This window comes from Sitodiplosis mosellana, unplaced genomic scaffold (assembly GCF_009176505.1).
Source record: "Sitodiplosis mosellana isolate CC-2019 unplaced genomic scaffold, AAFC_SMos_1.0 Smas_scaffold_6191, whole genome shotgun sequence".
In the NCBI taxonomy this organism is placed as follows: Eukaryota; Metazoa; Arthropoda; class Insecta; order Diptera; family Cecidomyiidae; genus Sitodiplosis; species Sitodiplosis mosellana.
In genome coordinates this window covers 4,324,118-4,348,244 of record NW_022601432.1, presented here as the reverse complement: position 1 = coordinate 4,348,244, position 24,127 = coordinate 4,324,118, and the positions used below count along the sequence as shown (strand labels likewise).

Sequence of the window (24,127 nt, the reverse complement as noted above, 5' to 3'; positions counted from 1 at the left end):
AGAGAGAGAGAGAGAGAGAGAGAGAGAGAGAGAGAGAGAGAGAGAGAAAGAGAAAGAGAAGAACACAGAGGGAAATTTTGACTGTGAGACATGATAACGAAAATGAAATCTTTGTCTTTGATGCTAATGATCAATGACTGACTTAGCGTATTTTGGCTGTGCTTGTGCGTGCCATTAATTTAGTTATAAATTAGCCAGTATAATTGTTTGCTTTCAATGCATTTGATGTGGCAAACGTAGGATAACCCCGTCGAATTTTTCCTCGTTCACTCTGTGAATTTCTCTCTTTCTGCAATAAGTCCATTTCAATTCGACGATCCATCTATTTTGATTTGGTGTCGTTATACAGTTTTCAAAAGCCACTGTGTGTCTGTGTGTGTGTGTGAGTTGGACTAAGAGAGACAGAATATATTCCATTTTGTTAGTGTATTCCACTTCGGAACACACTCGATTCAATCTATAAACACCATTATTCCATTTTCTATATCGTCCAATGTAGAATAAAGTCACAAAAGCAGAATAAATTGAATGAAAATAGAGTGAGTGAGTCAGTGGATTGCTTTCCTCTTCCCCCTCTCTCTCTCTCTCTCTCTCTCTCTCTCTCGAATCTCTGTTTTTCTCGCGCGGCGCGGCATCATCATCAAATCGAAAATGCGCAATTGCTTTGCGCACCAAATTTACATTTTAACATATTTACATTTTCTTATTATTATTACAATTTCGGTGTCTTTCGCTCGTGCTGGTGATGCTTTCGCGATACTGTGTTCGCATTTTGTTGTTGCTGTTTTTTTTCTTCTCGTCGTGTTTTTCTGGGGGAATTTTTTTTTATTCGATTCTCTTGTTTCATTGTTTGCTTGCATCAATGTTTCTGTTGTTTCATTTGCGAATGGGCCGCTGGCAAATGTATGAAGCGAAAAATTACAAGAACCAAAGATAATGATGCAAATAAAATGACGGCAAAAACACACAAATTTTAAGCTAAAATTTAGTGGCTATGAAGTCTAATTGAAATGAAACAAGAGCTCGCAACATACACACATACATACAATGACGTGGATCCTCTCACACACTGCAATATCAAAAAAATATCACACTATTCTTGTGAAAATGAACAAACATCGCTCTCGCACTCTCACAGCGCTGAAGAAGAAGAAGAAGAAGAAGAGAGATGATGCGACCAAAATGTGAAAGTTGTTTGCAAACAAAAATTTCCCGGCCACATTTGTTTCGGTATTATAAAAATGAGATTAAACTTGTCGTTAGCGTCGGAAATTGCCTCTTTGTTTTGGTCTTTAAGTTGTATACGCCAAAAACCTGAAAATTGGTCAACCAAATTTAAATCAGAGCAACCAACCAACCAAAGCGTTATAATGAATATTCTGCGTTTATTTTTTCACCCTTTCTCTCTCTCTCTCTCTCTCTCTCTCTCTCGTCCTATCTCTTTATATAATGGTGAAATTATAAAGGGTTTTAATGCAAATAAATTTCTTTTTGATGTGTCTATTTAAATCCAAGCAATTATTTTCAGCATTAAACCATGCGTTTTTATGCAAAACTCTATTTTTTCTGGGTAGAAAATTAACTATTTTAACAAAATTGTACGTCGTTGAATTTTTTTTTCAAATTAGAGCATTCATATCATAATTTCAATGAATTTGATTTAAATTTGAAAGAAAAAGAGAGTGAGAACAAGAAGCGTTGGAATGTAGAGTACGTTCATTTGAAATCGTCAAGAGCTTCTTAATCCACTCGAATTGGTACCAGCAATGGAAATATGTGAATCTCTGACGAGAAAAGAAACGTACAAAATACGGAACAAAACCGTGTTTTTTTTTCTTGTTAATTCACCTTCCGAATATGTACCATCACATCGCATTGTTGTTCATTCTTTCGTTCGCTCTCTGGAGAAAACCATTTACAATACATGCATGATTTAACCAATATTTACGGAAAAATATTTGCCATTTTTTCCGTTTTAGTTTCTTCTTTCTTTTTGTTGCGTCAGTCGTCAGGATTGCTGGTATCTTTTGCAAAACGCGCGATCCTTCCTTGTTCGGCATTTGTTGGTGGCTGTGCTATGTGTGCTATACTCTGTTTGCACGATGAAAAATGCCGTTCTTTTGCATAATGCCAAAAATTTACATACAATTTCCTTTGTAAATTGTATACGATTGGGTTTGGGGTGGTGGGCGAGATGAGGGATGGATGGTGGTGGTGGTGGTGTGTGGAGGCAATTTAAGCAGCCGCCAATACACAACAACGGAAGAAAAAAAAATCGCACACACAACCACCTAATATAATGGCATAAATCGAGGGAAATAAGTGTAGCCCCGTTCCATGGATTGCTTCCAATCAAAATACATAAAAGACTTTACTCGTTTTTTAATACAATCAAAACACACTGTCGAGTGAGAAGAGAACATGCGAACGGGCGCTTATAACATATACAGACTCACACAACACCGCCACACAACATGCAATTTGAATCCTCAAACGAACGAAACGACCAGCAACGGAAAAAAAAATTATTTTATGTTCGTATGCATATGATGCCGAAAGATATTTATTTATTAATTTAAATGAAATTAGAAACATTTGGCCGTTTTGCTATGAAATATCCTCGGTTGAAATTTGTTTACCATTTTGACAGTATTTTCAAAGGCTATCATCGTGAGAGAGAGAGAGAGAGGGAAAACAGAGAAAAAGAGAGGGAGAGAGAAAAGACTGCCTCGTATCGCATCAAAGAAACGAACATTTGCTGTGTTATTTTCTTATTATGCTTATTTTCATTATGTCTTGTAAAATCTCTAGACTTCACTTTGGTCTCTCCCTATTTTATTTTCCGTTGCTTCCGCTTGTGTGTATGTGTGGTGTCTTCTTCTCGGTTGGTCGATGAGACAGGGACCGTTTTGCTTGATATTCAATCGCTCGTTCGTTCGTTCGTTCGTTCGCTTGTTCGTTCAACTGTATGGTTCGTGGCAAGTGCAGAAATCGCATCACACACATTTAGCCCTTCTTTGCTCTTACACACACTCTCTCTGTCTCTCTGTAACTCTCCCAGCTTCACTCTCCTACTCCGGCATACTAAATTGTATTGTGCGCTTTTGTATCGTGGATGTACGCGCGCTCACGCTTACGCTCATCCCATACACACCACTTTTGGTTTTTACTTTTCCCATTTATTTTTAAATTAAACTTTAATGTTTGATTATGTATGTATTTATTCGTCGGAATAACATTTTTAATGAAACTTTTTAATATTTTATAATGCTCGAAATAATTTCTCTCGTTCTCTCTCTCTCTCTTCTCTTTCGTGTTTTTCTTTTCCGAAACTCGGTACATTGCACATTGTGTGTGTGTGTGTGTACATTGTGTGATGCTTTTTCTGCAAAGCACACATCTGTACATCTATATCGACACACAGCACAACAGTGGCAAAAATCGAAAGATCGTGATATTTTTCGTGTATGTTTTTTCGGTGGCATGGTTTGTCGTATGTTTTTTGTTCGCTGTTGTTGTTTTTGCATGACATGTGATGTTCACTGCACACCGTGAATCGTATCCACCGAATGGAAGAATATGAATTTTCTTTGAAATTTGCAATGTATGCAAAGAAAATATAAAAAGAAACCAACACATAATTGAACGAAACGAGATAAAACGAGAGGGAAAAAAAGCCAAACACCCATGGAAAATTAATCAACAACGAAAAAAACACGAACTTTTGTAAACATGATTGAATTTTTTATTCGATGACGTTGTGATGGCATAAACGCGTATTTGTGATTCATTTAAACACATTGTACATTTAAAAGCATCAACTCTAGATTGTGGACTGTATTCTTTTCTTCTTTTTTTTTGAAGTGATTGAACTAATAAACCATGATTTCAATGTTGTTTTTTTTCTTGTTTCTTTCTGTGCAGACACCAATGGCATTCTATCCAACATGGCAAGCAGATCCATCTCAAGGATGGCAGAATCAATTTATCCAACAGATTCCACAAAATACGCCCGGAATATCGGCACTGAACTCAATCGATTTCCAACCACAAGTAAGTATTCGTTGGCCGTTGCCGACTCCATTGAACTTTTTCATAGTAATCGTCATTGCAAAAGCGGTTTTATCATGAATATTTTATTAAAATTATTCTCTGTATTTTAATCTTTACTCTCTGACTTCATTGCTTACACAGGGCTATGCTGCTTACCAGCCAACTGGATATGTACAGAGTGGCCTCAGTTTTGATCCAAACTATGGCCGTTCGTATGCAGCACCAGTTCAGCGATACGATTTTCAAAGCAATCAAATTCCACCAATAAATCAAGTGTCATTGCAAAGTGTCAGCTTTGCGCCAACTGCTTCATATGCAGGCCAAGTAACCACAGGCCCATCACCAATGCTTTTAGGAGGACAGAATGACTTGAATAAGTGTGAGTATTAGAATATTGTTTCTTTTCTTCATCTGTTTTTTTCTTGAAAATTTCATATTGATCCGGTTTGAATTGGGCAAAACGAGAGATGTGCTTATGTCAATGTGTTATTTTTTCTCTGTGTATTTGATTCGATTTAGCACGCATGTCTTCCTCGCTATCGGGAAACGAAATGCCTGGGTATCCGCGAGTGAGCAGCGTTGTTCCGCCACAGCACTCACTCAATTGTAACGGGTACTCAGGCGAATTCGGCGGACAACAACAGAATGCAGGTCAACAATCACAACAAAATCAGAATACTCCACAACAGCAGCAGCAGCAACAACAACAACAGCAACAGCAACAGCAACAGCAACAACAACAGCAGCAACAGCAGCCACAATCGCTTCAGCATGGCATGCATTGGAAGACGGATACGAATGGGATACATTGGAAAGCGCAAACGAATGGTACGCGACAGCCTATGACGGATGGCATAAGTCCTTGGAAAACGCATACAAACGGAGTGCCATCATCGCAGCAACAACAACAAATGTCCGGCTTGGATGCTAACAACAAGACCGGTCATTTTTTATCGTATAGCCACCATCTCCGAGACTTAAACACAGACGGTAACTTGGCAATCAATAGCCCAAGTGCCGATATGTGTTTATCGTCGGTTCAACCAAATTTAAATGTTGAACCAAACGGAGGTGGTGGCGTTCCACCGCATTGGAAGTCAACCGCAGCGGCCGAAGCAAATAAACCGCCCGATGACTTTCAACCGCCGCAACAGCAACAGGCTCCAGATATCATCAATAGCAAAAATAAATCATCACCAAAATTATTAGATTCCGATAAACCCGTGAAAAAACCAGCGCCAAAACGGCAACGAAAGAAACCAAATGCGTCAGCACAATCACAGCCGCCAGCAAAGCAATCAACACCCGATGAGAAAAAATCTTCCAGTTTTATGCCAAACTTTAACAAAGGCAATGATTTATACCCGAGTGCATATGGAACGAATGCAAAATATGAGAATAGTTCACCATCGCCATACATGCCAAGCGTACACACGCCAGATCCATTGAATCCATATCAAACACCCGAAGGATTTGATCCGGTCACCGCTGCGGCAAAGCCACCGAATAGCAACAGTTTTTTGTACGGTGGTGGCTTGGGTTCGAAACCATTGAAACAAGAACCATTGTCAACGATACCACCGCCACGGCAACCGTATCCAATGCCCGGATCAGGCGGCGTCTATCCATCGGCCCAAGTCAAAATGGAGGGCTACGAACGTAATTATCAAAATTTCATCAATTATGCGGACTATTGTCAAAGTCAGAATAATTCGGGAGCGGGTGGCACAGCAACGGCCACCGTGACACATCAATCGGAATATGGCCAAAACTATGGCAACTATCCACCATATTCAAGCTCTGCATATCATCATCATTCACATCATCAAGCCTATCCAAATAGTCCATACAATTCAACAGGGGTGCCAAATTTTAGTTCAATACCATCTGCGGAAACAAATTGCAATAACAACCAGCAATCGATGTCATCGAATGAAAGTCAAGACATCAAACCATATGCTATGCGTGATACGGACAAGGAAACGGATACAAAAAATCCCGATCTCACCAAATTGACCAACTATGAGAAGGACATACCAATCCATACGTATCCAAATCATGGCCGTTTCACGGATAGCACAAGCAGCGGTCATCATACCGCAGATGGTATTAAAAATCATAAAATTGATGACGTAAGTAAGAGTTCGAATGAACCTAGATTTTCTGCATTTTATGATGAAAATGGCACGACAAGCCTCAGTCAGCTTGAGCAACAGCCATCGGTGCAACAGCAACACCACCATCAACATCAACCACAACAACAACAACAACAATCACAACAATCACAACAAGCATTTAACGGCATTTCATATTATCCACAAAAACAGGGTTCAACACTCAATAAAGATCATTTGAGTACTGACAAACTATCAACCAATGATGATATGGATTTGGAAAAATCGCACACAAGCACCGATATGGCCCAATTGCCGATCGATCGAACGGAAAAGGGAATGAAACCGGAAGTGCCTGATTGCGATTGCTTCGGACCCGATGAAAAAACACCGCCCGAACCGGGTAGCTATTATACGCATTTGGGTGCTGCTTCATCGTTGGCCGAACTTCGTGCCAATATGGAGAATCGCATCGGCATTCGTGGTCGACAGCTTCGCATTGAAAAGGTCATTTATTCCGGTAAAGAGGGGAAAACATCACAGGGTTGCCCATTGGCCAAATGGATTATTCGCCGTGTTGACAGCGAAGAGAAGATCTTGTGCATCGTAAAACGTCGACAAGGCCATAAGTAAGTTGAGGTTTTGATAGAAATCAACGAAATTGTTTATCTTTGTTTATCCAAACACGCCTAACCCCCAAATTACGTTCGTTCTGCTTGCAGATGTAATGCAACATTTATTGTTGTTTGTATTGTCGCTTGGGAAGGTGTGCCAAAGCATGAAGCCGACAATTCATATCGATTGCTCATTCACAAGTTGAATAAATTTGGATTGCCCACGACTCGCCGTTGTGCGACCAATGAAAATCGAACATGCGCATGTCAAGGTAATTTTTGATAATTTTTCTTTATTCGAATTGTGTTTTTACCATTGTGGTTCTAATACGTGTAAAATTATTTCGAACGAAATAGGTTTAGATCCCGAAACAAGTGGTGCATCATTTTCGTTTGGCTGTTCATGGTCAATGTACTACAATGGCTGCAAATATGCGCGATCAAAAACCGTGCGCAAATTCCGTTTGTCGGTGAAAAGTGAGGAGTCGGAAATTGAAGAGCACATGAATGTACTGGCCACCATGTTGAGTCCACTGTACAAAACACTCGCACCAAAAGCATATGAAAATCAATGTAAATATGAAAACGAAGCACCTGACTGTCGGCTGGGATTGAAAGCAGGCAAACCATTTTCAGGTAATATCATCAAAATCCATTTTTCGTTTCTTCTTGTTGAGTTGTTGTTTGCAAAACGATTAATTTTCGAACGTCAATCTATAAAACAAAAACGATAACCGCAATGTGTTTTTTTTCTCGGTTAGGTGTTACCACATGTATGGACTTTTGTGCTCACGCACATCGCGATTTGCATAATATGCAAGATGGCTGTACCGTTCAGGTGGGCTTATTAAAACCAAAACCACCCGGAATGCCACCCGATGATGAGCAATTGCATATCCTACCGTTATACGTAATGGACACAACCGATGAATTCGACAGTGCTGATGTGCAGAAAGATAAGCACAAAACTGGCTGCGTTCAAGTGCTCGAGAAGTGAGTTTTGTATGATTTTCTTCCGAATTTCTATCGATTCGCTTTGAAAATACACCGTCATTTACGTTGAAAATGCATCAATGTTGACTAAATTGCTCGTTTCTTTCGATTCAATATGCGTAGATTTCCATGTGAAGTTCGCGTTCGTGCGACTCCACTGTTGCCTTGTCGTCGGCATGGTAAAAAGCGTAATGGCAAAGATATGCCGGACGATGAACCAGGCACACCCACCGAAGAGACTGCTCCGCCAACTCCTGCAGTGACTCCAGCCCCACCCACACCGGGCGCTGTTAAAAAGGAGAATGGCAAGAAAAGCAACAAGAGTCAGTCGAAGCAGGTAGGATTTTTCAATTTCTGAATTTTCTGCTTGAAAATGAACGAAAAAAAAAAGAATTGAAATATATTCATTATGAACTTGCAAGTCTTATCGATCGATTTTGTTTTGCTTCATTTGCAGCAACAGTCAAGCCCAAGTCATCCGCTGTCACGAGCTGGAACGCCAAGCACAGCCAGTACCATTAACAATCTTAATATTGGCAGCAACAGTAGCAATACTAGTGGCAGCCCATCAAATCATAGCGCATTTTCGGCACCAAACCAAAATAGCATGATGAATTCAAATTCGAATCTTATCAATATGGCATCGATGATTGACAACTTTACCGATGCGCAACTGCAGTCCAACCAGATATCAAGCACCGTATTAGACTCTCCATATTCTTATGATTATGCAACTGGTTCATACATTGACAAACGAAATTATTATAATCAACAGTGGATTCCACCGCATGCCATGGAATACGGCTATCCATCGCCAGCTGACCGAAATGAACAAGTGAAAAGTCGCGGCAGCGAAGAAAATCCCGACTCAACAACAATCATTAACGCCAATAATAGTGGCTCAGCGTTTAGTCCGAGCGTTGTAGATGTTACAAAAATGCAAAGACAACAACCACAAGGTAAGGAATGGATCGATCAGAGCATTAATGCGAAAATTCAAACAAAAATTTCGGAATCTTTAACTGGAATGTTATGTGTATTGTTGTTGTTGTTGTTGTTTTTTTTTTCTGTAGACTATCCAGCCTATGGTTATCATCATTCGACTCAGCCGGCATATCCAATATATCCAACATATTCGACGCCAACATACAATCAAACGCATCATTACAACAATTTGGATTACTATAACAATGATAAATTGCGTTACAATTTCTATACGCCACATCATCCGCATCATCAGCCATATAATCCGTATGACATTTACCATCATGCACCGGTTGGTCAATTACCTCAAACGCAAACACCGCCGCCAAATTGGAATCTATTCTCACCGGCTGCTCCATCAGCTGTCCCAGTTGCCGCACCGACCGTAACAACGCCACCCTTATCCAATTCCCAGTCAAACAATTCTACCGAACCGACGCTCACCAATTTATCCGGTTTGTCGGAGCATATGTCACCGACGGCCGTGCCCACACCACAGCCCGTTGAAAAGATTGAAGAACCAATCGTGCAAAAGCCCGAACCCATCGGTGAAATTACCGAGATTAACGAAAATCTCGATTGCTTTCAAGATACTACATTGGGTGGTATTGGTATCGCACTTGAGCATGGTTCTGTGTTAATTGAATGTGCCAAGCATGAAATGCACGCAACGTCATCGTTGAAAAAACCAAATCGTAAAAATCCAACGCGAATCACATTAATTTTCTATCAGCATCGGAATTTGAATCGTCATCGGCACGGTATCGAAGAATGGGAGGAAAAGATGCGTTTGAAGCGTCTCGGTATCACATTACCACCGGTTGAAGAGCCAAAAATTGAAGCGCCCGCCGCAAAATCGAACAGCAAAAGTGGCAAATCAAAGGCAAAACCAAGAAAATCCCGATCCAAAGCCGCTGAAGCGAAAAAAGACAAACAAGACGTTAAAACGCCAGACATCGCCGTAGCAATAAAAGAAGAAAGTAATAAATTTTCATAGGTGAACGAAAGATTGAGGAATTGGAAATGGATCGGTTGCAAATGTAAACATTTTGGCGATGATGACGATGAGCCACTTTAGTTTGGTGCTGATCGTTTTGAATTGTAAAGTGCTTGATACGCACAAATACATTGATTTTCCATTTTCCATCATCACGCAATCGAATCAACAATAAATTACGGCAATGTGATAATCGATCAATCCACACACATACACACACACACACACATCTAATATAAAATGAAACAAGCCTGTGACATTCATGCGAAAGTTGAGACAAGCGCGCGCTGACACAAATTCCGTTAATTTCATTTCAATCGATTAATTTTCTTTCCATCACACTCACTCACTCACTTACTCACTCACATACACACAGTAAACAAGTATTACAAGCTTTTTTTTAAAGACATTGTGTAAAATCTGAATCAATATCTCATTCGATTGTTAAAATAATACACCGAATATCGCATTTCGCTGTGTATATATAAATATAATTTATAAATTATTTTATGCGCATTTATTAATTATTATTATTGAATTCAACATTAAATCTAATTAAATTTAGCGAGATTGTATGGTATTTCCAACGTAACAATGAATATTTGAAATAGAAACAACAACTGAAAACCAATCACCCCCAAAAGACAAATTCTCAAAATAAATAGAAAAGAAAACACAAAGATACAAGAAAAAAAAAACGCGTCATACTCAAAATCCATTTGATATTAGCTCTTGCCGATGGGAAGAGCATCAGTGAGAGAATCACATAATACACACAAAACGGCACCATCTATGAGCCATCACCAAAAGACATATTACATTTAGAGCCAATACAACACAATATTTATCAAAGCCGAAAGTACAAATTTCATGTTAACAAACAAACAAATAAACAACAAAAATACTTACAAGACTACCACCCGCGAAAAAAAAACACACAAAAATAAAAGGAAAATAACAAACCAACTGAAGAGATTAAAGCAGAGGAAATACTAACCATATTGATTTTCGATGAAAATTTCTTATGAAAATATCACATTTTTATTTCCCTCTGCTCTTTTTAAAGACAATTTTGCATCAAAACTTTTCTTTTAAAAATTTATAATTTTCGAATAATGTTTTTTGTAACCATTAAAATTGAGGGTGATTAGTTTTATAATTTCTTGTCACACAATAACAATACCAACACCGGAATTGAATTAAATTCCGGAATCAAATGAATTGAACCAAACACTCATCTTGCCATTTTCTAGGAGAAGAACAAAAGAAAAAGAAGAAAAAGAAAGCAAATCGTTTAAGAAAACTCTTTTTTTTTTCTTTCATTTTAAAGTTAAATAATTTTAAGTGCCGAGATCGCGGCGACACCGACACAATGACTACAACCAGATAGGGAAGCAGATATCTATTGAACAAATGAACCAGAGTTAGGAGAAAATGAACGAAGAAAAACCATGCATTATTAATCGTAAAATTAATCACGTCAAAATTGACAAAACCACAAAAGTATGAATAAAACGTAATGAATTTTTTTTTCAAGTGTGTATAACTTTGTCCCGCTTCAAATTTGTATACATAAAATTAATGAAGAGAAAATGAGAAAAAAAAACCATATTTGCTTTGAACATGCATTTCTCTATATCCACCCCGACCGTCAGCACATGACTTTCAATTGATCGTGCACACTCTTTTTTTGATTCCGATTTAGTTGTTCGATTGAAAAAATTTCCACGCAAAATTCACATCTCTTCAATGAGAGCGTAGTACTATTGGTCTTAATTTATTTTTGAATCTGGCAACGAAACGTTCATCCGTTTTTTCATTCACTTTCAAATACAAAGGACACATAAATTCCAAAACTGATTGAGAAAAGACAGACTTTTATTGAGAAGAAAAAAAAAACTGGAAAAAAGCAAAACAAAAAAAAATCGAAAAGAAAATAATACCTAAACTAAGCCATTGATGCGGTAAAACAAAAACTTTGATGAGTGATGAATTCATTTTTTTACATGTAAGAGCAATTGCCATTTTAGATTTTCAATCATTTTTTTTCTTTGCTAAGTATATCTACTCTTATTACTTCAATTTAAAAAAAACGATGAAGAAGAAGAAGAACAAGTATTGAGAATAAACCGAGTAAACATGAACATTTGTAATAAAAGTTTAAATAAAAAATAATTGCCAACGACTTTTTATTTCTTCATTTTTGTACACATTTTAGTTGTTTTTGATTATTTATTTTTTTCAGTGTGTTTTCTGAGTTTTTTTTTGTGGGTAATGTACTTTTTTGGTTTGTTTATTTTTTCATCTTTTTACATTTTAATAAAACAAGCGATTGGGTCACAACTTCAATGCAATCTATGAATGTTTTCAGCGCTCGCAATAGACGAAATTATTTATAAAAACAAAAATGAAAAAGGCGAAAGCAAAAAAAAACGCGAAATTTCATTTCGAATATCACTTGACTGACGATTGAGCAAAACAAGAATGAACAAAAAAAAATCCATTTCAAAAGAAAGAGAAACAATATACGTAACAAACAATTTCGGAACAATAATTTTTAATGTAAAATTGTATTCTGCGGCACATATCTATCTAAAGACAAAACCAAAAAAAAAACCTAAACAACTTTGATGAAACAAGACATAATCAAAAGAGCAAGCAAAAAGAGCAAGAACAAATGGTCTAAAAATTAATCGAAATCGATTGAAAGAGGAAAACAAATCAATGTGGATTCTAAAAGCAAAAACAGAAAAATACAGCAACATAAAACCGCAAACCAAAATTTTTGACATTGTGTTCTTTTTTTCGACAAATTTATGAACAAAATTGATGAAAAATACGTCGAAACGGAATGAAAATGAAACATATTTATGAAAGAAGAAAACCAATTTAGAGCATAAATACATATTTGGAAATGATAACCGAAGTACATATGAAATCAACCACAAAGCTGTAGATGTATAAGTGAATGATTTTTGATGACAAACGCAAAACCAAAAAATGATTGACAAACAAGAAGAAGAAAAAAAGACATCAGTGATTATGATGAAGTGAACAAGCAAGAAATTGAATATTTAAGATATTTTATACTATAACAACCTCTCGTATACAAAATCAAAAGCAAAAAAAACCACCCATACATAAAATTACTTGTAAAAAAAAGTCGAATGGATATAAAGTTCACCCAAAATATGATACACACACTCTTTTTGGAGCCCAAAGAAATTAAAAAAAAAATTATTCGAGCCGATTGATTAAAAAGGAGAGATGAAGGGAAAAAAAACTAAGTAAAAAAAAATATATAGCAAACAAAAGCTGTTTCTAGATTTTAAAAAGACGTTATGATAATATTGATACGGGAAATAACGTATTATTAGTACATAGACACATTTTTGGTGCGTTCTCAATAAATTGAAAGACAAAAAAAACACCTATCTGAATATTTGAAGCAATAAGTTGACGTTTTATTGAAATTGTGTTTTTCAACCGAAATGCGCCCTTAGATCTAATCGAAGAAAAAAAAATTAATAAATAACTGAACGACGCATCCAAATGAATAAAGCAGCAGCAACAAAAAATGAACAAAAACAATCATATTGTAGAAATATTATACAGATAAAAACTACTCATGCAAATGCCGTAGACAAAGAAAAAAAGACTAAAGAAAACAACTCATTTCGAAGGGAGTATGGCCAGAAATGGCTCAATTTTGGATAGTATGTTCCACACGGTGTGCCACTGATCGGCCAGTACAAATCGGTAATATCCAGATTTTGATGAGGTTTTTTTTACCACCTGAAAGAAAAAACTGAGCTATCTTTAGCACAATACCCCATCCATCCGCTTCTATCATCATTGAGGCCCATTGATGAATTGATAAATTTCAAAATATACTGAACATAAAGAAACAAATATCCTAGCGATTAAATGGAATTCCGACTAAGTTTAGTTTTTTTTTTTGGAGATATTTTCTGGCTAATATGCACTAGCAAAAACACGGAAGACGTGAGAAAAAAAAACATTTCACATTCCGACCATTTGGACGAGCATTGCCTGAATAAATGCATTTTTGAGACATTATTCCTGGTAACAAAATCGATCGTCCATATTTGAGCATTGGACACAATTTTGCTGTAATTCAGTGTGTTCAACAGAAAAAAAAGTGCGATCGAAATCATTGATGATATTTTTTGATAATTCATTTTGGCGATTGATACAAAAGACAACAACAAAATAACACACCAGAAATATCTCCGCGTCTTTTTACTTGATTTATCGGAATGCAGAAGAAAAAGAAATGTTGTAGTACATACATGTTATTAACAATATTAACCAATAATTTTATATTATACACATTTTAAACTCAAGCTTAGCCTCCCCCCAATCTCTCTCCCATTTGAACGATCCCCGATCTCGCGAATCGTATTTATTTGACAATGAGAGAGAAGACAAAAAAAAAATATGGAGAAGAAGAGAAGAAACAAACAGCACTAAAACAAGTCGAATGGAAAGAAAGACAGATTTTCTTCCGTTTCTAATTCTGAAACAAACAAATAAAATACAAACATTCAATACAAAAAATCAACAAGAAAAAAACAAATGTATTAACCAAAAAGAAATAAAAACCAAAATATTTAATTCTCGGATTAAGGTATACAATTCAGATGCAGATGAAACTGATGAAACAATGGAAAAAAAATTAATTCTAATATTTGTATTATTTCATTCTTATTGTATTAACAAAAAGACAATTTAAGACAGCAAATTTGAATGAAAAATAAAGAATAACAAGATTTTTCGAGAAAATTGCACCGCGTTTTTTTCTTTTTATTTGCCTGCATCGAATAATTCTGGTTTCCCCTTTGGATTTGACATAGAAATTTTGCCAAGAATATGACTGTTGATGTACATGGTGCTGGTTGCACGCGCTGTCACACCTCTGTTGAGTGCAGTGTACCATGCTGAAGGTAAGAGAACGTTTTCCATGCGGAACATTTTTTGATATGGGGAAATAGTCAACAAAAAAACATTTGCTTTGTAAAAATGGTAACATATCACCAGCCTGTCCAATGGCATATAGAAATTTAGATCAAATATCTCTCTCTCTCTCTATTTTCCACCTGTTTGTGTGCATTTCAATGAGCAGTTGAATCAGTTTTTCTGATTTTTTCGACTGAACAAAGCGATGCACTTGTGACACACTGATGCGTCCACATTGTGTGATAAGAAATGATGCGGCTAAGAACAAACATTGAAATACTCTTGTCACACGGTGACTACACTGGATAAATGTGCCGAGCATCAAAAATTGGGTATAAATAGCATGCGTGCACCTTTGCCAATTCAGTTCAGTGTGATTTTGTGTTCGTTACTGCTGGTAAAATGCATTTCAACGTCAAGTGTTTGGTCCTTGTGTTTGTTTGTGTTAGCGGCTACAAAATTGCCAGTGTTCCAAATGGTTCGAACGAAGACCGCTACTCGGTACTGATTTCAAATCAATCGAACGATGTATCAGCGAATGATTTTGAACCAGAGCAAATTGAGTATCAGCGAAAATCGTCGACTATTGATGATGCTGTTGCTGCTGATGTCCGATCGGAAGCGTTGATTAAAAAAATTCATCCGTTTGTGTTTCCAAAGCAATTCAATACAGTGGAACGGTTACCGTCAAGAGAATTCAACGCGACCAATGGAAATTTAATGGAAATACGAAATATGGACATGAATCAACAAAACAGTGAACGAATCGACGATAGCTTTGGAACCGATCACAAGCATTCAAATGCCGATATCCTTCCACTGGCCACGCATTTGTCCAAACATGGCCACTTTCACTACGGCCATTTTGATCGACCATATTATCAGCATGCCGCAACACTGCACGGGCATAATTGTTTGCTAGGTCTGTTGCATGGAAACGATCTCTCTCTTCTTCTTTTGGGCTTACTCGGCTTCGTTGCATACGTTATCAACGCCGTGTTGGGCTTAGTCGATCGATTGAATTTACCCTTATTCGCACCAATGATGACGGCCACCGGAATGGCAACGGCCGCCGTAACCTCAGCACCCGTAACAAAAATGCTAATGGCTCAACGCCACAATTTCAATGATCATACCGTCGAAAGTTTGCTTAAACGAATATTGTATATGGCCATCGAATCCTATGAACAAAAAATGAATTCCGTTTGAACAAAAGTAGTTCAGTAATTTGATTTTTGATGTTTTGAACAAAAGAAAAAAATGAAGAAAAAGAAATCGTAAATCGAATGATGAAATGCAATTAATTTTTAAAATGTTGTTTTTATTTATGAGAATAATACATTAATTTTTTTTATAAGAACTATTTTTTTTACTTAAAGAACGGGAAAAAAATATTCACTTCATTTTGAACGGTGATTTTTGTTTAGGACCGCTGGTTTTTTTTGTAGGTTTTTCTTTTGTTTTGTTTTTTCTCAAAAATTATTCTAGATTGTAATTGCTACTAAAAGGGAAAAGTGCGAAATTGCTGTGTTTATTTTGAGCACAACAATATCGAACCTGTATGAAGAAAAAGAAGAGAAAAAATGAAGAAAAAAAAACGAATGAAAATCAAAACCGAAAACGAAAAATTGCGCAGGAAAATTTTCATAGGAAATGATGTTTTGTTCGTTGGTTCATTGGAACAATAAAAAAAATGTTTTTTTTTTCTCTGTGGAACAGATTTGAAAGATTCAATCGTTGGAACGAAAGAAATTTCTTTTGAGTTTTTCTTCTTTTATACTATTTCAATTGTTTGATCTAAGCGTTTTGAAACAGAAATTATGGGCAATTTCGCCAATGTGGTTTGTTGATGTGGTCTCTTATGTTTACGAAAGTTTTTTAAAAAAAAATACAATTACATATTTATATATATAGAAAAAAAACAAATGTTTTTCGTTCTGTTTTTTTTTGTTTGTTTTGCATGCGAATAATTTTGAAATGATTGTTCCAGTTTTATAGAAATGAGTAAGTTTTGTGAACTGATTTATTTCCAGAGACACAATTCGTGTTGAGTGAGTTGTTGTGTATGTGTGTTGTGAGTGATAACATTGACATTGAATTACGTTTTTTTTTGTATTGATAATGATTTTGACGCACAATAGAAAAAAAAATGTTTTGCATTTTATAATTTAACATGTAAAAACATTCAATTGATATTGACAATACACAACAGCAGGTCTCAGAAAATATTAAATGGTCAATGAAGATTTCTTTTGTTGCTTGTCATTTCATTTTCATTCTTTTTTTTTATTTGTTTTAAATTGGTAATTTCATTTGAATGCTTTCAATTGCTTGTAAAATATCGTCTGAACATTTTGAAATATAATTTTTTTTTTCAAGTTTTTTTTTGTGTAAATTTAGAGCAAAACTAAAAGTTTCTGAGTTTCTTATATATATAAACCATCGAAGGAGGAAAAAAAATTAAGAAAAAAAAAAGAAAGTAAATCGAGAGATAAAAAAAAAACGAAGTAGAAGGAAATACATAGAGTCACACTAATTTGTCGTTGGACTATCGGTGCCGGAGCCAGACGCCGAACCGCTGCCACTGTTCTCTTTGACCGCGGCCACCGTGTTGTTTGCACTGCTCGCCGTTGTCACCGCACTTTTTTTCGTATTTTTCGATAATTGTGCTACTTCCTTCAATAACGACGACAATTTCTTATTTAGAACATCAATTTTAGCTTCATAAAACTTTTCCGTCTCCTTCATTTTGTTGCGCATCTCATTTTCACTGGTGAAATTTTTACTCTTTAATTCGGTCATTAGTTTGTCTTTGGCTAACAGATCGCGATCTTTTTGCGCCAATCGCTTCTGTAGGCTGGCTATTTGCTCTTTCAACTGTGTCATCGCCACCACATGATCCGAACTATTTGGATCGATGGATACGCCGCTGTTTCGTGGAATTTTCTCCGGTATTTCCGGCAACACTTGCTTCGATGAATCGGTTCGTTGGATTTTCTTGTGATTCTCTTTGATTTGTTGCTGTTGCTGGTTCCCTTGCGGTACCGGTTGCTTGTCCGTGCTTGGACGCTTTTTGGTTAATCGATTATCCGTTTCAACCTGACGCGCCTTGGCTAGGGCACGTTTAAATGATAATGTACATAGCCAGCACAATAGCTTTCCATCAATCTATACAAGAGAGAGAGAAAGAAAAGAAATATGGGTAAGAAAACAAATTCAATAGCTGAATAGATTAAACTCCGAAAAGTAAAGCACACGTTTGAAAATCAAAAATTTCTACAAAAATCGAAAGAAAAGTGTTTGTTTGTTGTTTTTTTTCTTTGCTTCGTCACGCTTTGCTTCGAACTTATCAAATCTCTGGCTCGTCCATAGTCAATTCTTACTCTAGTCTTCGCGCGACACACACACTAAACCGTATCTTAACTGAGAACAATGATAAGAACCCTAATATCTTATTAAAAATCGAATTTTTCTACATTTTTTAAATTTAAATCAATCTTCAAAAACTGAACAAAACAACAATAACTATTAAAAGGCCAAAGATGTTAAAATCAGCGGTTGAAATCGCCGATATAAAAAAAAATCAAAATCGACAATTACTTTCAACACATTTTTGTTTATAGCCAGTTATCAGTGTTTCTCCTCATTTTTGTTTAAAAAGAAAAAAATTCCGCCAAAAAGCGAACAGAATGAAAGAGAGTCCATAATCTAGCGATATACGTAAGTGACACATTGTTTGGTCTGGCTTTTTCTGTTTGTTCAAATAATAATTAACGACTTCCTTTCATTACTCGCCATTCTGATTACATTTGACAAATTTAAATAAACTCTATGGCCACAAAAATGCCGCAATTTTTGCTGAATAAATAGAAACATTTCTGAACTTTTCTGAGCAAATCTGTTTTTTTTTCTGTTGCTTTGTTTATCAGTTTTGTAAATAAACGCTTTCACAAACAGAATGCACGTTGTGTGTGGTTGATCTGTAATTCAAATTGAATCAATGCTTTAATATCTACAATGAAAATCACCACTGTTTATGATCCAATTAAATATCAGATGTCTGTTTGGCATTCGATTTGTGCCATGTTTATAATATCCGATAAATTGGCCACATAAATATGGCATATGTCTACGTGCACTTCGCTTGTGTTTCTGATATCACTCTCCGGTATGAACCATACGTTCATTTTGATTGCCTGCATTTCCATCGTAATAACAAGTTTCTCTTCTTTTTTTTTTAAATACAAAACAATTGCAACTTGTTGAATCTCGAATATTCGTGTAAAGAATAAACCGAATGAACAAAAAAAAATTGTTTCAGGATCAAAATAAAATTTGTTTTTCAGCTTCGGCTGTTTCTGTTTAGCTTCGACTTCGTCATCATTTGAAATTTAGCTTTAAAGCCTTAACTGACGTCATCAAAAACCGTGGATTCACCACTACACAAAATATAGTTAGATTCTAGTGGCTGTTGTTGTTTTATTTACAACGACGAACGTATGATTCATCTCGAATCACAATCGTATATGCCAAAATAAAATAATGCGTGTGATAATAATAACAACAATTGGTTTTTTTTTTCTCTACAAAATATTCCCGACCTAGCCACTAAATACGTATTAAAGATTGCGAATGAAATATGCATTTTGCTGACGCTATATATATATATGCAAATGACGGCTTGTCACGGCACTTAACCCATAAATTGCTTTGCTAGATTGCGTCTCTCGCAACACATTGGATACATTTTTCGGTTTTATCATTTTTTTTTTCGTGCCGTTTTCGACATGTGAGAGCACACGCAATTTGAAAGCAAGTACATCGAAATTCAATTAGATAATATTAACAGAGATAAATTACAATTAATTTGCGTATCAAGTTTGCACTTCATTCATGCACACAGTCGCAATAATACAGAGTTTGTTCTTCTTCTTCTTTTTTTTCATTTGGGTAAATAACAATAACATGACATATATAAATACATAGTTGGAACAGTGTATCCTTAGGAAGCGAAATATACTTAGTTTTAACAATCGATTCTCAAATTGATGTTACACAACATGGACAAAACTTATGAGCGATTTTTTTCTTGTTTTTTTTTTCTAAACAATAAAAGATATTCATTTGTATCGGTCTTATCTAATTCTCAGTTAGGATTTTTGTACGTAGTATTTCTATTATGGATATGTTTACATTTTTTTTTTCATATATCGCGCGATCATTGACAATTTGTGTCAGCGGGTATTGATTCTGAAGTAGCAATTGAATCTATTGTATGTGTGTGTGTGTCGTTGATAAACAAAAATTTATCTCTGGAGCAGTTGCAGAGCGTTGACGTTGTAGAGTAATCATTCATGATGCACCATCTCGTCGGGAGGGGGGGAGGGGTAAAAATGTTTTATCGAGTCCAATGCACGATGACACACAATGTGCTTTCGCACTTTGTGACGAAAAAACCTCCGCAAATGCATTCATTTTCACAGTATCTTGTTCCATTGAATTGCATTCAATGGGTCTCGCAATGGTGAATCTCTGAATGTTTTTGCGTGCGTTCTTCCGTACGTCTGTGTGTGTCAAGTGCGACTCATCAAACATTTTCTATCCATTTTCATACGGTTCAAATAGCGTGTGTATGTGTGTGTGTGTGCGTGTGAGTTGGAAACGAACCTTTTTATTTTCATCATGTCTATCAAATGCACACCGTTGTTTACATTGGTCACACGTTACAGCTGGGCCATATTTTAACTCTGAGTTTGTACACCTAATTGATAACGGTATAATAATGGTTTGCGTCATAAGAAACGGACGAGTTCAAAAAAAAAAATAACAAACACTTTTCTCTTTTTTTTTCTTTCGATTTGTTTTAAAAAAGGAAAGGAAAAATTGTCTACTAATTTTTTACAGAAAAAAAAAATCGATATGGAAAAGCAAATTTGTTGTTGGGTTAATGGTTGAACGAAATAAGACGTTGAACAATAAGGACTAGTGATCGATTCAAGCAATTGGAACAAAAACTAGATTGGCCACCATAATTCTACTTTTCTCGTCAGGTGGATAAATTGAACAACAGTGAATTAAGAGAGCACCGCTTAGGTCAGACATGCGGAGCACTACTATCGAAACAATTTTGTGTTAGACGGGAATGCTGTGTGTCCTGTGTGTTGACAACATTATTCACGACCATTGAGTTCAAAACGTAACACATTCATTGTGTATGACAGACAAGTCCTCATTTCTTCAAATTATTTGGTCATTTCCGTGATATACATTGATCTCTCTCTCTCCCTCTATACCTGCCTAACACAATGTTCCAAAAACAACCTCATTCCATTGTTCAAAGCATTCATCTCTGACTCACTAATACACGGAAAAATAATGGCGTTCTCTATGCTTTTATTCCAATTCACATTCGTTGTGTGAGAGGCAAATTTTTTTTCTATAATATTTCGATTTCTTTTTTCCATCGCTTATTTCATCCCGCCAAAATCTCACAAACAAAACGCAACAAATCATTTTTTCTCTCAAAATTGAAAAAAAGCAACAACAAAAACAACAAAAAATTCGTTAATTGTATCATTGCACACGTGTGTTAACAACGAAACAGAAAAATTAACAAAAAAAAAAAAAGAAAAAGAAAGAATAATCGACAATGAAAATGAAGAATTGGTACTTAACGAACCTTTGGCACTTGGTTCCAATGAAAGCCGCTATTATGTTGCAATATTCGCATGCTGACGGTTTTCCATACTGTTTCACATTATATTCACACTTCTTGCAAATGGTGGACGTGCTGCTTTTGCTATAAATATTTCGGTTATATAAATGTGTGTGTGTGTGAGTTTGGTTGGAACATTTTGGCGATTTTGGTTTTTCTACTCATTTTTTTTGTTTTGTTGATTTGCTTTAATTGAATTGAATTAAAATAAATTGGCTCGCCTTGAGTCGATTTTTATTCGACACGATTCGGGGTGGAATCGCTTAACTTACTTGCTCTGTTGGAATTCCGATCGGCAATATGTACATTTAAGTGTGGGAAAAGAACCTCGGCAATCCTGAAATGAAGAGGAAAAATTGTTTGATTTCAACCATGTCTACAGATGCTTTGGAGAAGCAACAATTTCTTCCGCAAATTTATTAATTGATATGCTATAGTGAAAAGTGAGTCATACACCCCAAAAAAATCCGATCATTTGGTTCGCTTTTTACCGCTGCTATCATATCACAGCAATATTTTGAGTCGAATAATCAAATTGCGCGGCAAGCAAACCGAAATCGACAGGTCGAAATGAATGCAGACACACAGAGCGCGTAATGTGTATCGCTACGCCATGTATGTCACGTAATCGCACCAGTGTAAACAGTACTGTGCTAAGAATCTAGTTCAAAACAAAACGAAGTTCAAATGAAACATCGTAAATATAGTATTGCAACGTTGCATTAGTGCGATTGACTGCGATTCGGAATGCGCTTTCGAACAACAACAACCGAAACTGAGTCAATGTTATGAAGCGATTTCAATGTGACCGCCATAAAGTGCTAAAAATACAACGACGTGTACCACCGGTGACAATGGATAAAACGGCTGTAGCTAATGTTCCGCTTTGGTCGAACTGAAACCGATAACCGAGAAAATTCATTGGCACACATCACGACAGAGAGAGAGAGAGAGAGGAGGGGGGGGGGGGAGAAAGAGAGACATAGCCAACAGAATAGTTCGAGAGATAGAATAGAGATCATTTATATGATAAACAAATTGACAGCACGGCATGGCGCTCACAGAGGGAAATAAAACAAGAAAAACATTGAAAAACTTCCTGAAATTGTATGAACGCGCGCGCGCTCTCTCTCTCGCACTGTCTCTGTGTAATTGTGACGTACGTTGCCCAAACATCATTCATTTCTACCGCTGACTCAGTTGAATGCATATTATATATGTATGCGGATATAGGGAAAATGGGACATTTTTATATAATTTCAAAACAAATTTTGAATGCTCAAACACACAACCCCCGCTAGCTGTGGGAAAATTCAGTCAAAATGGTAGTCAACGAATTATGAATATAACAGCCAAGGTCAGGACAACTAAAGACGTTTTTATTTTGTTCGGAAGAATCACTAGAAAATGAAACAAAGAAAAGTGAGACACAAAGCGACGGTCATAACCACAATCAATATGGTGAGCGTCCCAATAATTTTGACGTCATTACAAATTATCGCAAGAGAAGAATAAAAAAGGAAACAGTGAGCTCTCTATCCCATTTCCTCTTCTATCTCCGTCTGCCGTGCCGTGCGAGCAACGGTGTGCGCTTTTGAATAGCGGAATTTATACAAATTCATCAAGTGACATCGTTCCATGGAATATGCACGCCTCAAAAGTTTAATTCACAAAAACAATTAGACCTTGCTGAAATGGCCTACAATACGAACAAACAACGAATCGCACACACACCGACAACACTCGGCTATGACGACCAACAGGGTTAAATACGATTTTGTCAGATAGAGTACGATGAAATTCAATCAACTTTCATTTTTTTGATGCATGAAATCTCGACCAAATAAAAAATAAGAAAAAAATGTGAACAAAAAAAAAACTAACGATGCAAATGCTGAAATGCGAAATGTGAGCTAAATGAAACGAAAAAAATTAAATAATCCGTATGAAAATGCATGGTAACTACAGGGTATTAATTTGATCGATTACTTGGTCTATTTACCTTGCATAATTGCTGACCAGTCGACAACTCTTCGAATGGATGCCTCGAAAAGCATTTGGAGCAGGCGAACAAAACCACTTGTGAACTCATTGTCCGTTTCGTTGTTTCTTCGCTCTTTTATCTATTTCTCTATGGTTCTATCTATACGTTCTATGCACACGTTTATATCAGAACCGTATTTTTCTTCTTGCGCTGGATGCTACTGCTGCTGGATCAGGTGTAGAATTTGTGTTAAAGTGTAAATTTAAAAAAAAAATGGACAAAAAAAAACAACCGATTTGGATTCAGTTTGTCTTGGCAAGCACTTGCAACTGCACAAAAATGGTTTAAGTCTTCGTCTTAAATGAATGGTGTTGCTTTCAATTGGTTTTTAACATAGGAATTCAGGATCATGAGAATCTTATTCTTTCGCCAGTTCAATTGTATCACAGTCTTTTATTTCAAAATTAACTCTATCTCTCTTCAGGTAAATTTGGTGGTTGATTCGAAAAAAAAATTGTTCTCGCTGCGATTTTGGATACTTCAAATGTTGTTCATAGCTTTCTCACTGTGTTGCGTTTTTTGCTATACAACCGAAGTAAGAAAAAAATGGTTGCTCTTGCTTTGTTTGACAATTTTTCACTCAAAAAAAATGATAAAAACTAGTGAAATATTTGACACACTTGATTCGAGGAA

The 24,127-nt window shown here is 36.2% G+C and overlaps 2 protein-coding genes across 9 annotated transcripts in view; one reads left to right on the top strand and one right to left on the bottom strand.

The window, feature by feature from the left end:
- Nucleotides 1-11,258, top strand: part of LOC129576761 (methylcytosine dioxygenase TET) — a 97,476-nt gene extending 86,218 nt beyond the window's left edge. For 4 of the 8 annotated variants that reach the window (XM_055462378.1, XM_055462372.1, XM_055462373.1 and 1 more), the window contains 9 exons: nucleotides 3,925-4,053; nucleotides 4,195-4,432; nucleotides 4,573-6,796; nucleotides 6,890-7,053; nucleotides 7,139-7,417; nucleotides 7,543-7,774; nucleotides 7,898-8,111; nucleotides 8,232-8,733; nucleotides 8,848-11,258. In XM_055462378.1, coding sequence (XP_055318353.1) covers nucleotides 3,925-4,053; nucleotides 4,195-4,432; nucleotides 4,573-6,796; nucleotides 6,890-7,053; nucleotides 7,139-7,417; nucleotides 7,543-7,774; nucleotides 7,898-8,111; nucleotides 8,232-8,733; nucleotides 8,848-9,755 — 4,890 coding nt within the window. In that variant the 3' untranslated portion in view covers nucleotides 9,756-11,258. The remainder of the gene's footprint in view (nucleotides 1-3,924; nucleotides 4,054-4,194; nucleotides 4,433-4,572; nucleotides 6,797-6,889; nucleotides 7,054-7,138; nucleotides 7,418-7,542; nucleotides 7,775-7,897; nucleotides 8,112-8,231; nucleotides 8,734-8,847) is intronic. The other 4 variants (XM_055462377.1, XM_055462376.1, XM_055462380.1 and 1 more) reach the window with 3 other exon arrangements.
- Nucleotides 11,259-16,025: 4,767 nt separating this feature from the next.
- LOC129576759 (protein FAM76A) lies at nucleotides 16,026-23,616 on the bottom strand. Its single transcript, XM_055462359.1, has 5 exons — nucleotides 23,453-23,616; nucleotides 21,723-21,787; nucleotides 21,415-21,534; nucleotides 20,403-20,496; nucleotides 16,026-17,903 (listed from the first exon to the last, which is right to left on the bottom strand). Exons 1-5 carry the CDS (start codon nucleotides 23,540-23,542, stop codon nucleotides 17,268-17,270), a joined length of 1,005 nt encoding a protein of 334 aa, XP_055318334.1. The 5' UTR covers nucleotides 23,543-23,616; the 3' UTR covers nucleotides 16,026-17,267.
- Between the last annotated feature and the right edge of the window lie 511 nt (nucleotides 23,617-24,127).